Below are 15,186 nucleotides of genomic sequence, written 5' to 3'. Positions count from 1 at the left end.
ACGGACGGATCGCCACACTACCGACATTTTATTCCGCCCGTCACGGCACGCCATTTGATTGCGTTATCAAAACGCCGCTACTATTATTCGGCCTTGCTTTTAACTTATTCCACCGAATACCGAATGTGTGTTTTTTTGCAATATTCGGCCGAATATATTCGGTTACCGAATATTCGGTGCATCCCTACAAAAAAAGTCCTACTATGGTATGACGGTACCTAAATCTCCAAGGTTATGCCTTATGGGGGACCAAACTGAATTGCCGAATGTATCAAAGTACGACCTTGTTGTGATAAATGTAGGAGTCATCACAGCTGCTCGAATGATCCCCAAATTCTGGAAGAGTACATTACTTCCACATGTTAGCTAGGGTCAGCAATGAAGTTGAAAGCTTTAAGAGGTCATAGGCAGGCTTTTTTGTCTGAAAGCTTTAAGAGGTCATAGGCAGGCTTTTTTGTCTGTTGAACTGTAATGATGACGTGATTAGTTGTAGTTTGTTCAGATTTGACTGAATAGATAAATAAATAATTTGAATTACAAAAAAAAAAAAAAGCCAGACATTTCTGAGTCTACTGGCTGTAGTTTTTGGACGGCTTGACATTCTCATTTTACGGCTAAACAGTGCACTGAAATGTGTTTCTGAAAACATCCTGGATGAGAAATATGCAATGCAATAACGGAATCTTGATTCGCATTTCACCAGCGCTCCCTCGTTTGACCACAGTTCACGAGCAGTGATTGGCATAATTGACAGCTGTGTTAGAGACTCCTCTGCTCTGATCGGTTGTTTTTGTTCATGTGTGGTAAAGCCATTAGAGGCGCTATGAGACAATAGGGTAGGCAGAGGAACATATATATATTTTTTTTTTTTTTACAATTATCCATCTAATTTAGTGCTGTGTTAATATATAATGACAGTTTCACCATGTATAACAAAGTTGTTGTTTTTTTTGTTTTGTTTTTTTGTATAAAAGTTACCTACTACAGCTTTAAATCACTGTGACAAAAAGTGTTGAAAAGTTTTTTCCTGGCACCAAACTCTGCTCGGTAACACACAGTAACTCTACACTGTTTTTTTCCACTGAAGACATTTTGACAAGTCACAGTAAGAAAAGCACAGGTGCAAATAATAAAATGAAAAAGGAGCTGAAAACCATGTAGCTGCTTCAGTTTCACAATCCTGTTGCACTGTCATGCCTCACTGGGACACTTGAACGTAGCAACCATCATCAATGTGATTAGTAAACACCTGTGCTTTTCCTACTATGAGAAAAAAATCTGTTGTGCTAAGACAAAAGAAATAAGCTCATCACCTGTAGGCAGCCACCTCCATGCCCAGATCCATCTTCACCTGGAGAAGGTGCTGATGCTCTCGCATCTTTTCTGCAATAGCGTCAGCCATCACATTCCTCTCCTGCTCCAGCTGCTCAATGATCATCTAGAGGAGAAAAAAAAAGTTTTCACATTCACCATAGTGTTACATTACAAGTCTGTGGTCTGTCCATTGGGTATTATAATTTTTTATGTCCCTGCAATTTAACTGAAAATATAATAATTCTGCTCACTTGTTAACCATTACCCACCAGTGTGTGACCACATTTTATTTTACTTCAGCCCAGGGGCGTAGTGGACGCGGGGTACGTGGGGTACATGTCCCCCGCAGCTAATGTATCTGTCCCCTATGTCCCCCGCAGTTTTCCATACTGTAAATCGAGTCTGACAGCTGTTCACTTTATTTTAACAAGTCAGAGCTTGTTCTTCCAAGTGGTCCTGGATGCACCGTGACTGGGAGGGCAAGGTGCGCACTTGCTGCTTCTTTTGTCATCACAGCAGAGAGGCATGCTCCCTCTGTTGCCCCTCTAAGTGCCAAGCGGGGAAGATGTACTGTATGTTTGAACAAAAATGTACATCAAACAAGCCAGCAAGAGGCAGGAAAGCCTACACTCCTTCTTTATATCAAACCATGTAAGTCGAGTGACGCGTGTTTTGATAGCAGTTGGCTGACGTTAAAAGATTACCTGTTTTTCTGGTCATCAGGTGTTTTTGGTTATTTGGTTTCATTCCTTAGCCGCTGTGGAGAGGCGCAACTGAATGGACGAGGATACTTCGATAAATCATTCAAAAAAATCGCCTTGCTCCAGAACAATTCATCCCCCTCACTTCTGAAATAATGGCTGCTGCAGCCTTCGGTGATGTTGACTTTGGAAATCTGCGTTTCTGCTGTCAAGACTCCACCCCTTATTGTATTGAGCTCTAATGCAGAAAGATGGTAAACTCGCTTCTTGTCCAAATCAAGTGTTATCTCACTTGTGCAAAAAAAGTCATATCGGGATTATTTTGATAGGTATGGGGTATGAGTTGCAATTCTATAGGGAAATGTAATTTTTGCATTTAATTTTCACTGAAAAAGATATAAAAATCATGATTATGTGATTTTTTTTGCTGGGATCTGTGCCAAACAAGGATATTTCCTTAAGTCTGGAAAATAAATTGTAGGCCGGGGCATCTCTGTAGCATCACAGTGCTTCAATTATAATGGAATATTGTGGCTAATTTTACCTGTACCAAAAAATTACATCTCCTGCGATGTGAAAATCGCACTTGGCCATATTATGATTTTAATAATACCTCAGTTAATTGTGCATCTCTGATCCCACAGACTGCACTGATCATATGGACCACTTGATCAGGTGACTGCATGAGCCAATAATATTTGACATCCTCCAACACAGTGGTTCCCAACTGGTCCAGCCACAGGGTCCAGATTTCTCCTTAGTCATTAGTTCAAGGTCCGTACAGTTTAATATATTTAGCGTCATACTTGCATTCGGCCATGTTGTCGAGCTAGTTTGCTGTCTCTGTCAAATAGCTGTCCATTAGTCACTCACTCTACAGCAAGAAATGCCACTTTAAAATAAAAGCTTCGTGCTGCAAATTCACTGTACTTAAAAATAAAGTGTGTTTTTTAGAAACTTGACACATTCATGAGTCACTTGTGGTCCATTCAGAATGGACCCGTGATCCACTTTTGGACCGCGACTCACCAGTTGGGAACCACTGCTCTAACAGATGTCATGCTCAAATCATAATTTAAACATGTGGGTTTACTGTAACAGTGATAAATGTGTTTATGTTCCAACATTGAAGACATCCGTACAGCCAGTGCATACCCAGTGTAGTCATTTGTAATTGACTGACCTGCTTAGGACTCCATCTTTAGGAGGTTAATAAGGATTTGTCGGTCTGACAGCTAATTGGTTTAAGTGGCTGGTGTAATCTAGCAGCTATCAAGCACTGGGGAGGCAGAATACTCGATCTATTCAATCCTTTTACACTGAGGTCAAATGTTGCACGCAAGATCCCGTGCTTTAACAGTGAAGGGAACACACACTTGTCAGGCTCCACTTAATGGTCATGTTATCATGTGGGGAGAGTTGCATTAATGTCAGAGCCAGTCTACTGCATGTGTGTGCTTTTAGGACAGGGTGGAGCCAGAATCATCATTGCTATGATGGTTAGAGATTGCAGCCTAGATTTTGATGATATAAAAAAATATGTATTAGAAGCAGTTTGATCATGTGTAGCAGCCTCTGACAGCTGCATCAGTGCCTTTAAGGACAGTGGGTGTGGCAGGGACAAGAGGGAGCAGCCTCCCCCTCTCGTGTGGCTCGGCGTGATGAAGGAGCGATTATTCTGTGTGTTTATTTTGAAGATTACATCATTATTACAGTATGAATTTGTAGGAATAAATAATGCATGATTTCATTTCACTTTCTCTGACATATAAATCTGAGCTGTCCTACTCTTGGACTTTTGCTCACCTGATATTCATTGAGGTCCACCCGGAATTTCTCCTGCATGTGCATCAGTTCCTCTTCAAGGTGGAACTGAATCTGACCTTGTTTTTCCGCCTCTGTGCGTAATCTGTCCAACTCCGAGGCATACATCATCTTCTCCCTCTGCAGATCACCCAGCCTCGCCTGGTCCGCTTTAATCGACAGCTCCATCTCCTCCACCTTCACTTCGTACATTTCAAATGTCTCAATCCATCCCTCGGACAGACCCCGGGCGTACTCTTGCACCTCTTCCATGGTGGCCACCGGAGGCCCGTGATAAGTTTGCGTAATGATGGGCACCACCCGGGACTCCACCTGACGCAGGAGATGGTCCTTTTCTTGCATGTGCGCATCGACCATACATTTATACTCGTTTTCCAGCTGGAATAAACGCTGCTGGAGTTCATCGTTGGTCTTGTGAGCGTGGTGGAGCTCCTTTTCGTAGCCTTTCAGCTCGCCACTGATGTCCCTGCACACCTCGGTCTGCTCGCTGCACATAGACTGGACCATCTGCAACTCCCGCCATAGCTTCTCCCTCTCCATCTCAGCCTGGGACTTTTCAAACGACAACTGCCCCACCATTCTCCTCAGCTCCCGCATCTCACCCAGATACTTGGGCTCCCAGTCCACCCTCTTCGTCTGTCTGAGTTTGTTGATTTGAGTGATGAGATGCGCATTTTCCTGCTCCAGCTGCTTCGTCCTGGAAAGATACTGGGCAAGTCTGCTGTTGAGCTCCTGCAGCTGCTGCTTCTCGCTGTCAAAAGTTCTCTTGAAAGGCAACATCGTGGCATCTGATTAGAAAAAGTGAGTTTTAGAGAAAAACTTTAGGAGACAGGTTGTCCCGGTGTCATTTGCGTGCGCGTCTGTGGACACGACTGTGATGTAATTTGCGATCAGTACCCTTTGACAAGTGCAGGAGGAGGAGGAGGAGGAGGAAGAAGAGAAGGGCGGGTCCTGCCTCAGGATCGCCCCGAGCGCGTCCGCGTCCCTGGCAGATGTGATGCTGCGTTTTAGTGCTGTCTGAAATATAATACATCTCACTTCAATGTGATAACCAAGGATGTGGCGAAACATAACATAAAAAAACATAAAATAAAATAAAATAAAAACTTAAAATAAAATAAAATAAATAACATAAAATAAAATAGAATAAAAAAACATAAAATAAAATAAAATAAATAACATAAAATAAAATAAAAAAAATAATACAATAAAATACAATAACACAACATAACATAAAAAATAAAAACATTACATCACAAAACATAACAAAATAAAATAACATACATAGCATAACATAATAACATAACATAAGATAAAATAATGACAAAATGAAATAAAAAGCGAGATACTGAAAATGTGTCATGAAGTAAAATGAAATCAAAAGATGAAGACAAAACTAAGTGTGTAATTAAGTAAACAACTGAAATGAAAACAATGGGTCAAATGAGTATATTTTATAGTTGCTATGTTGTTCACTGAAACGTCATATGAATATAGGCATATTGTTTTCTATTTGTATTTACCTGTTTTTATTCACATAAATCTGTCTTTTCTTACAGTCCAATGGATTATTTCCGGTTTAATAAAATATAAATAATTTTTTTTAAAAAACAACGATTTTTCAGTAATTCTTAAAGTAACGAGTGAGAACTAAAACCTCTAGTAAATATAATTTAATTGTTTAAAAATAAAGTAAATCGAAAGGTCAGTTTAGTCTTATTATCAGGCTGATAAATTAACTGACTTCTTTTAAATTAAAAGTCTTACCGGAGGCACCTGAATGCATCACTTCCACAATGCTTTTAATCCTCTATCTGCCGGGGAACAGCTCCGCCAAGCGGACAAACTGTGAACTGCGGCAGCTAAAATAAACCCTGATGTTTTTCAGTGGTCTGTACCCGTAGACTATACTGGCTGTGTGAACCTGACTGCGTTATGAGTGGATCCGACACCGTGGTGGTCACAGGTAAAGTAGTTTTTGCTGACAATAGGCTACACGAGCTCTTCAAACCGGCGCACACGTTGATTTTTAATCCTGTCTGTCAGGTTTTGGACCTTTTCGACAGTTCCTGGTGAACCCCAGCTGGACAGCAGCCCAGGTAATGTATTGGGAATGATAATTAAAATCAATGTAAAGCCCATCGCGAGACACAAAGACTTAGATATGTCTAATATTTCTTTATTTCAGGGCTTGAAGTTGGTCGGATTGGGAGAAGGGACTGATGTTTACATCAAGGAGGTGCCAGTGAGTTATGTGAAGACCCAGCAAATCATTGCTGAGATTTGGCAAACTCTTCACCCAAAGGTAAAGATTTATTGTTAAAGTCAAGACCAGGGGCAGAGTCACTGGTATAGGAAGCCAATCTCACTCAGGAATTTTTTATAATGATAATAGTTCATTTATATATCACCTTTCATACAAGAAATGCAGCACAAGGTGCTTTACAATATGGGCATTATAAGCACTGAGTGTTTCACATGAAAATAGACATAATAAATATAAAATAGAACTGATTCATAAAGTCATAGAGTTGTAAAACTATAAATCATAAAATCAAGTAAGATTTTTAAAAGAGTTGCAGCAGCATGAAGCGTAAAAAAAGAGTTTCAGACTTGTGTCACGACAGTCAGAGCTAGTTAAAGGCCACAGTGAACGGATACGTTTTTAGCTTCTTTTTTTTTTTTTTTTTAAACTATTTAGACCAGATACCAAAAGTGTCAAACTATTACTGATTTGGATTTAAAAATAAAATAAATTTTTTTGTTTCATTTTTTTTTTTTAAATAACTAAATAATTATTTTGTGTCATTGTTAAATTATATTTTATTTTATTTCCCTCTATTTATATATATATTTATATCCCTTTATTTTCCCTATATGTTAACCTACAATGAGTCTGTCTAATATATAACTTATCAAAAAACATTTAAAACCACTTGAAATTAATTTAAACAATCATGAAATCCAAACCTTTTTTTGTAGAGTGCAAACAGTTGCTAAAATCCCCCAGTTTCCCAGAACAACTTCAGAGGGCATGACCTCAGTTTCCTGAATAGTAGCTACGGCCCTGGTGGAGATATTTAGCATAATTACGCCATGATTACATTAATAATAGGTGAATATCTCACTTTATCCTCCTTGTTTGTGTGCCCCAGTTTGCTGTACATCTGGGCGTAGCCAGAGGTTCTAGTGTCATCATTCTGGAGCAAACAGGAAAGAACAGCGGCTACAGAGACAAAGACGTGTGCGGCTTCTGCCCTGAGAGTCACTGCTGTGTGGAGGGAGGACCAGACAAACTGGACTCGGTCGTTAATATGAGGGCTGTCGCCAAAGAGCTCCAACAAGCAGGGACGGATGTTGTTTATTCAAGAGATGCTGGCAGGTAGGCGTCTGCTCCTGCACTGTGATGATGGGCACACAAAAATATGAGATAACGCTGTCTGTGCTTCTCTCAGGTACCTGTGTGACTTTGCATATTACTGCTCACTGTATTACGGTCAGAGGAGAGCGGCATTTATCCATGTGCCCTCATCTGGCAGCCTGACCTCAGGTGACAGACTGGTACCACTGCTGCAGAGCCTCATTCTCGCCATGCTGGACCAGCTGGAGGACTCTTCAGAAACCACGTGATGAGAACATGAGCGAGGTAGATCTTCTAATAGACATTTCACACATCAAAGTGGCCTCAGAGAGATTTGAATAGAACAAACAGTCATATTTCTCATTCATTTATTTATTCAAAATTTCAGAAAAAAAAAGAAAATACAAGAAATTCTCAGATACACATTTGGAGATGGCATGTCAAAAATACACCATCTCAGCTATAGGTGTGAAAAAACGTTTGAGGCCTCAGATACAGAGCTTGAAAAAAGACAGAGTCTAGTGAAGGTTTTTTTTTTTTTGATTATTTCTTTTCCCCAATCAGGTAATGAACACAGAGATCTTGTGAAAGTCATTGCAATAAAATCATAGCAGTAGACCAAGGCCCCCTCAGAAGGTATAGGAATGCAAATCATAACAACAGAGGCATGATAATGATAAACCTCAAACTTATTATTGCAGTTTGAATGCACTGACGCATCCTCCATAAACCTGAGGTTTGCATGAAGAACATTCAGAAGAATGAAAGTGATAAAAGATGAATGTTTTTGTCTTTTCAGTTCGTTAATGTATATTTGAAATCTGGTAATGCAAAAAAAAAAGCAACTAGTGTGAAGCTGTAAACTTAGGCCTATCATCTTTTTTCTAATCATGTTTACCTCTTCACTGTGACTACCCGTAATCTACGCAACATCCCTGTCCTATACATGTCCACGTGTGTATTTAAATGCTGCAGTTATGACAGGTTTGTGATCTAATGGTAACTATGAATTCAACAGTAATTCACCTCACGACAGCTCGATGTAACGTCTACTCCCGGAACTGAAGAGTTTGCATTTAATCCTTACATGCATCCAAAACAGGGAGAAAAAAAAGCACAGATATGTTAAGTAACTACACAAGCTGTTTGCTTGTCAGTGGTGATTTCTGTACCGACGTGATATTCAGCAGCAGTCAACCAAAAACAAACTGTTCACTCTTTCATTCTCTTATATTCTCCTAAATCATGCACAGATAAAATGCTTAAGAGGAAATTGAGCACCCAGGTTTCACATTAGAAGTTACCCAGTGGCCTAGTCGTAATTTCTTTTATTGCTTTTGGGTTTTAATTTCAACATGAGTTTTCTAATCGTTTCCAGCCCAGAAGCCCTTGCACCGAGACAGCGCTCTCCAAAGTAGCCACTTTGAGTTGAGGTTTGTTAGGAGAAGTTTTGAGATGTAAAAGCTCCTTTTTTTGCCACCTTCGTGCTCGACATTTTCGATGACAATATAAGATCCACTGAGGTGACGGTTTGAACCAGCAGCATTAGTGTAAGTAGCAGTACAAAGAGGCCAAAATAAGGCGTGTTAAGTTTACTTCCAAGAGATCAAAAAGTGTTAAAAAAAAAAATGGCGGAGATAAGCCATTACCAGAGCTGGAACGTGATGGCATTCAGCAGGTAGACTCAGGACAGAGGGAGTGATGGCGTTCACGTAAACACAAAGAGTTACGGGGGTGACAAAAAAAAGAAGACGGAATCTAATCCAACATTGATAGATGACTGAAACTGTCCAGAAACATGTAGGTGGAGTTGCTGCTATCTCGACAAAGGTTTTGTGTTACATTCACAGCACTGATCCATACATAGAACTGAATGTATATTTTGAGCGTGAATGACATCTGGATGTCTCGTTTGTGCCGTAACCGTGCAACGTTACAGGCTGCAGGTGACCAGCGAATACATTTTTTTGTTCTTGGAGGTCGATAAAACATTTTTCCCTTTTTAAATATTCCCCATCATAACTGTTTGGACTCATATAAAAATGCATTTTAGATGAGAAAATTAAGGTTTCTGTCTTTTGAGGATTTGAGGTTGTGACAATATGTTGGGAGTCAGTGGAGATGGGATATCTGGTGCTGATGTTGCGCCCCACACTCTTGCCTTTATCATTCAGTCAAATTAAGCGTAATTATGTAATATTATCTCACATAAACACCCAAAATTTTATATTTATTCTGCAGGAAACTTAACCATACTGCACTTAAGTTCTCTCCTGTTGTATTCTTGGAGGTGTAAACTTACTGGTGGGCTGATTACATCACAGATATTCCATCTCCCATCCTAGTCCGCTTTGTGAGGTTTATCTAGATCCCTGTGGGTTTTATCCAGATGATGAGGTTTCTATACAAACTGATGAGAAAGAGTGAGATGTACTTGTTTTCCATACGCATACATATATTTAAAAAGAGTGAGGTAGATATATACTTGAAGGAAAAAAAAAATAAAACCTTTTAAGTCCCCCAGTCATGACACCAAAGAAAATACATACAAAAAAAAATCCAACTTTATACTGAATCATGGGGCATTTATACAGTGATTTAAACTGATATCACAAAAGGAGAATAAAAAAATAAATAAATAACACTCCTACAGAAAAAAAAAACTTCAAAGAGAGAGGGGAGAGAAAAAAATCACCAGGCAACATTTTCCAAAAAAAGATGAGGAGAAATCCTTCAAAAATCACTATTCAGCCTCCATTTTAAGACCTTTTTTGTTTTCCATTCATGACATTGAAATGTGTTCCCTTCCCTGGACTTTAACCCATCCTTTATTTGGTTTTCAGAAGCAGTGATTATGAAGACAAACAATAAGACCTGTTCTCACTTTGGAGACGTAACGTTAGCAGAAGTGGCATTATATTGCGCTTGAGTGTTATAATAACGTTTAAAAAAATAAAAGGAAGGAGAAATAAAATCTGATTTCGAATGCTTGAGAGATGGTTGGCGTAATTAAGGCAAACAATACAACCCAATTAGCCCTATTGATCCGAGAAGAGGCAAGAAATGGATGGGTTAAAATACCAGATCTGGTGTAAAGTAAATATCTCGTACGCTTACTTCAAAAGGAGGCACCGGGGGAGGAAACAGGTACAGTATGTCGTAGAGGTCAGTGAGGGGCCAGTGGGGAGGAGAGAGGGCACTACTGGACTCAAAACATGATGGTAAGGGGTGAGGAGGATGAGGATGAGGAGGAGGAAATGGGGAGGTACAAGCTGAGACAAGTAGAGGACGATCATGAGAATGTGTGGAGAAAGCAAAGCCTTTACTTTGACCTGAGATTGAGTCGCACCTAGGGGGCAATGCTAGGCGCAGTGCTAGACAACAAGTACAAAAAGGGTGCAGAAAGTACACACTCACACATCGAGCTAAGGTGTCCATTCCAAATAATAATAATAATAATATTAATAATAATAATAATAATAATATAGACATCCACGAAACAAATACAGGAGGAAAGATTTCATAAAAATAAAAGGCAATGAACGAAATATAGTGTTACAGGAAACCTTTTGGGGTAACAGAAGAAAATGCTTTTATATCTAAATCATCTTATTTTTTAGTTTTTTTGTTTTTTAAACAGAGTTTAAAGATATAAGAAATGGACTGTAGTGGAGACCATAAAATACCAAACCTGAAGGATTTCTTGTGTGTGTATATATATATGTATATATATATATATATATATGTATATATATGTACACACATCCAAAAGAGAAAAAGAATAAAATAGCAGCTTTGTTCTGTACAGACATAGAGGCAAACATTTTGAACCGTAAAAAGGTTTTTAAAAAAGTGACAAAACCAATGATGTGTATAAAAACGATCCTGCAGTCTAAAATACAACTGTAAGACCTTTATATGTGTTTGAAATGTAGAGAAACTAATGACTATTCTAAAAGAGACCTGCTGTGATTTAAAAATCGTCTCTAGGCTACTAAAGTCCGATCCAACGCCTTCTCGTTTTTCTGTCTCAGGTCTTCGACTCTGTCTGTCTGTTGTGGTGTATTTGGTGCCATTGAATTTGAACAGCAGTATCACAGAGAACGACGTTCACCTCCCGCATGAAATGTACACTTTAAAAACAAAGTCAGATAAAGGTTTGAATGAATGAACGCGGAGGCAGAGTCGTATCCCTTGATTGTGACGTTCAGTGACTTGCAGTGTGAGACTTGATGCTTTGTTAGGATTTTGTTTTAATAAAACGAGGACAGACTGAGGCTGTGATTCAGAGGTGGCTGACTCAAGTTGTGTGTGTGCTTCCACTGGATGTTCAAGTGATGAAGAGGAGGGTTTCTGTTCATCTGTTTAGGTGCAACAGAATGTTTTGTAAAGCCGATCACCAGAAACAGCAAGCAGCCATTTCAAATGTAGTTACATGAAAATATAGGGCTGCAACGAATTATTATTTTCATCATCAATTAATCTGCCAATTGTTTTTGAAAACCCAAACTTGTCTAGATGACAAAAAAGCAGCAAGTCCCACCGAATAAGGAGCTGGAGAGCCAATTACATTTGGGCATTTTTGTTTAAATAAACTGAATTAAATTGATAATAAAATCATAAAATTTATAAAATTGGTTGCAAATTTTACATCCATTGACTAATTATTTTAACTTAAAGGTTCAGTGTGTAGGATTTAGGGGCATCTATAGGTAGAAATGGCATTTAACTTTCATAATTATTACTTCATTACTTTATAATCACCTGAAAATAAGAACTGTGTTTTCGTTTCATTAGAATGAGACGTTAATATCTGCTAGATGCCACTAAATTCTACACACTGGACCTTTATTAAAATATACTGACATTTCAAAGTTCGGATTAAATTATCATTTTAAGATGAATTCTTACTAGGGGTGGGGGAAAAAACGATACGATATAGTATTGCGATATTTTTTTGGCAATATCGTATCGTCACACAGTCCCAAATGTGTTTTTTAAAATTATATAAATCATTAATATGACAAATACAAATTGAACTTAAGTTAGCCTACAAGAATAATATAATCAATTGCTTTTTCAGTCCACTAGATACATTTTGCTGCTGCAAAAAAGTGAGATGAACAGACTGAAAATTTTATCTTATTAGATAAAAACAGATGTTTCCCTTTGGGGACATAATTACAGTTGAATAAAGGTTATAAATCGCAGTATATCGCAATATATTTTAATCACAATATTCAATATATTGCAACATATTTAAAATTGCAATAATATTGTATCGTGATAATATCCTATCGTGGATCTTCTGGTGATTCCCACCCCTAGTTTTTACTGATACTGTGTCAGTTGATGTGAGGAAAATGTACCTTTAAACTGGATTAAGAGGCCTATACTTCAAATCTTGAATGAAACATTGCTGCTTTTCTACCGGCCTCTCTATATGCAAATCATTTAATAGAAATTTTGTGGCGCATTTCTCTAAGTATCACAAGGCCTGCTAGATTTATTCCACCCACAATGCAGATGCTGCACATTCTCAGAAAACTTTGACTGCAGGTGTGAATGTGGCCTCTCTCAACAGTACACTGTATCCTGTTCTGTGATAACCCCCCTCCACACACACACACACACACACACACACACACACACACACACACACACACACACACACACACACAGCTGCTCCACGAGCAGTTAGTACTAAAGATAAGCATGAAGTCTGAGTGCTACCAAACAATTTTGGTGTTATTTCCCAGACAGACTTATCTGAACTCTGAACCACAGCCTTAAACAAGAAGGGAGACCTGTATGAAACTGAAGAAAAAACTTGATTTGGCAATAGTTTGGCAGATACACAATAGGCCCTCCTCTTCCATTTTGACCCGCTCCTGACGGGGATCATAGAAATATCAACAGTAAAATGAAACACTGATCTTAGTCCAGACTTTCTCATAGAGGCATCCTCACGTGACATGAGCCTGTCTGCTCATGCAAACAAAGTCATTTTGATGGAAAGTCATTTAGAAATGGAGTTATACCATATTATAGAGAGAATCCCGTGTTTTGTATAAATACACACTCAGATATCCACAACATCCCCTCTGAAATCATCAGGAAAAAAAGTGCTCTTCTGTTGGATTTGCTGGCAGATATGCTAAAAAAAAGATTTTCTTTAGTTCATGTCTAAATCTGTAAGTCAGGATACATGCCTTTAGTGTTTTCCTTCTCAAAGGACTTATGTAACAACAACTGAAATCCTGGCGGCACAGGAAGGAGTTCCCCAGTGTCGAGTCTGAGCCACCAAACTCCAAATGCTTTAGCAGGTTTCTGTACTGTTTCTCAGTTTTTACAGTTTGTGTTTGACCTTAAAGGAGTGGAGAGACCATCTACTGGCACACAGTAGAAGAAAGTCGTTTCTTACCTCATCCATCCCTCCTTAAGAGATGGAGGAGAGGTTTGTGTTACCCTGTGTAAGAGGAGGAGGAGGAGAAGGGGCTGGTCTGATATCAGCAGGCCGACGACTGGGGCAGTGGTAACGCCCGTTCGTTCTTTCTGCCCCCGTTCATGTGTGCATAGGGTTGCATCTCATCAAAGTTGGGCCGCAGTACCACCACGGGCCCGTTGGCCGAAACATGTCCTGAGTGCTTGTCCAAGGCTTGGCCTGGAGACGCCAACGCTGAGGCAACCGGGCCCGGGGAGGAGGGAGACACAGGTCCCAGTAATGGAGTACTTGGGCCTTGCATGGGGGATAACTGCTGTGTAGAAGGAGGCGGCGTGCCTCCTGTGCACCCCGACGAGGGGGCGGCGGCAGCAGAGGGCTGCCTGGTGGATGCAGGGTCCAGTGGAATGTTCTCCATGTTTTCTACCTCCATGTCCAGCTCCTCGGTGTCCGGCGGCTTGTTCTCCTCGCTGTAGAAGAAGCTCATTTCCCTGAAGGGAGGATCCAGTTCATCTTTGATGCTGCTGATGATCTCCAGGAAGGACGGACGCATCTTGGGGTTATACTGCCAGCACATCCTCATCAGCTCGAATCTGCAAGTGATGTAGAAAGGATAAAAAGGGTCGGTAATGGACAGTAGATTCTTGGCGTTATTTTATAATTAAAAGCATAGCTTCAATTTGTTTTTTCAGATGATCTTTTTGTAATTATTTTGCTTTATTGAGACACAGATATTAAAAAGGGGGGCAGCATGGTGGTGGGGTGGTTAGCACTGTCGCCTCACAGCAAGAGGGTTCCTGGTTCGATCCCAGGAGGGAGCCCCTCTGTGCGGAGTATGCATGTTCTCCGTGTGTCAGCGTGGGTTTTCTCCAGGTACTCCGGCTTCCTCCCACAGTCCAAAGACATGCAGGGTAACCCTTTGGAACCTGGAGCAACATTACTTTTCTTATGCTGCATTCAGACCCCTTTGTCAAGTATTTAAACATTTGAATCATGAGCTAATTAGTGCGATTTCTTTCAGAAACATGGGGAAAAGGCAATGAGCAACTTGGTCAGAAATGTCCCACAAATCTTAAAATTAAATATTATTATTACATTTTAAAATTATGTTACGGAATTATTATAATTTTAAGCACTATTTCCAGGGAATTCCATCTTTGTTTGTTTTTAACTTTCTTTCTTCTTTTTAAAACTAATTTTCTTGTTTTAAATTTCGTGGTAATTTTGCGGGGTCGTTTCCTCTTTCATTGCTCATTGGCTTTTTCCCATGTTTTTAATTTGCTCAGGTTGCAAAGAGTTAACTGGTGATATATGACTTCAAGTTGTCCGTAGGTGTGAATGTGAGTGTGAATGGTTGTCTGTCTCTATGTGTCAGCCCTGTGATAGTCTGGTGACTTGTCCAGGGTGTACCCTGCCTCTCGCCCAATGTCAGCTGGGATAGGCTCCATCCCCCCTGCGACCCCTAACAGGATAAGCGGTTATGGAAAATGAATAAACTTTTTCATAACAAAATGAGAACTGTGGATTTTATCCCCCGTCCAAGA

The 15,186-nt window shown here is 39.7% G+C and overlaps 3 protein-coding genes across 4 annotated transcripts in view; 1 reads left to right on the top strand and 2 right to left on the bottom strand.

Annotated features, from left to right (window-relative positions):
- The window catches only part of synm (synemin, intermediate filament protein), a 9,747-nt gene extending 5,028 nt beyond the window's left edge, over positions 1 to 4,719 (bottom strand). The window contains exons 1-2 of the mRNA XM_050073878.1: positions 3,822 to 4,719; positions 1,314 to 1,438 (exon numbers count right to left, since the gene is read on the bottom strand). Of these exons, the coding sequence (XP_049929835.1) occupies positions 1,314 to 1,438; positions 3,822 to 4,619 (923 nt within the window). The 5' untranslated portion in view covers positions 4,620 to 4,719. The remainder of the gene's footprint in view (positions 1 to 1,313; positions 1,439 to 3,821) is intronic.
- A 1,030-nt stretch (positions 4,720 to 5,749) lies between these two features.
- Positions 5,750 to 12,881, top strand: pgpep1l (pyroglutamyl-peptidase I like). Its single transcript, XM_050072981.1, has 5 exons — positions 5,750 to 5,805; positions 5,886 to 5,938; positions 6,028 to 6,144; positions 6,995 to 7,221; positions 7,295 to 12,881. Exons 1-5 carry the CDS (start codon positions 5,775 to 5,777, stop codon positions 7,467 to 7,469), a joined length of 603 nt encoding a protein of 200 aa, XP_049928938.1. The 5' UTR covers positions 5,750 to 5,774; the 3' UTR covers positions 7,470 to 12,881.
- Positions 7,598 to 15,186, bottom strand: part of igf1ra (insulin-like growth factor 1a receptor) — a 93,254-nt gene continuing 85,665 nt past the window's right edge. Inside the window, exon 21 of one of the 2 annotated variants that reach the window (XM_050072980.1) lies at positions 7,598 to 14,235. In XM_050072980.1, coding sequence (XP_049928937.1) covers positions 13,710 to 14,235 — 526 coding nt within the window. In that variant the 3' untranslated portion in view covers positions 7,598 to 13,709. The remainder of the gene's footprint in view (positions 14,236 to 15,186) is intronic. The other variant, XM_050072979.1, reaches the window with a different exon arrangement.

Source organism: Epinephelus moara, chromosome 20 (assembly GCF_006386435.1).
Source record: "Epinephelus moara isolate mb chromosome 20, YSFRI_EMoa_1.0, whole genome shotgun sequence".
Lineage (NCBI taxonomy): Eukaryota > Metazoa > Chordata > Actinopteri > Perciformes > Serranidae > Epinephelus > Epinephelus moara.
The sequence above is the reverse complement of the archived record's forward strand: the minus strand, read 5'-3'. Positions and strand labels throughout refer to the sequence as shown.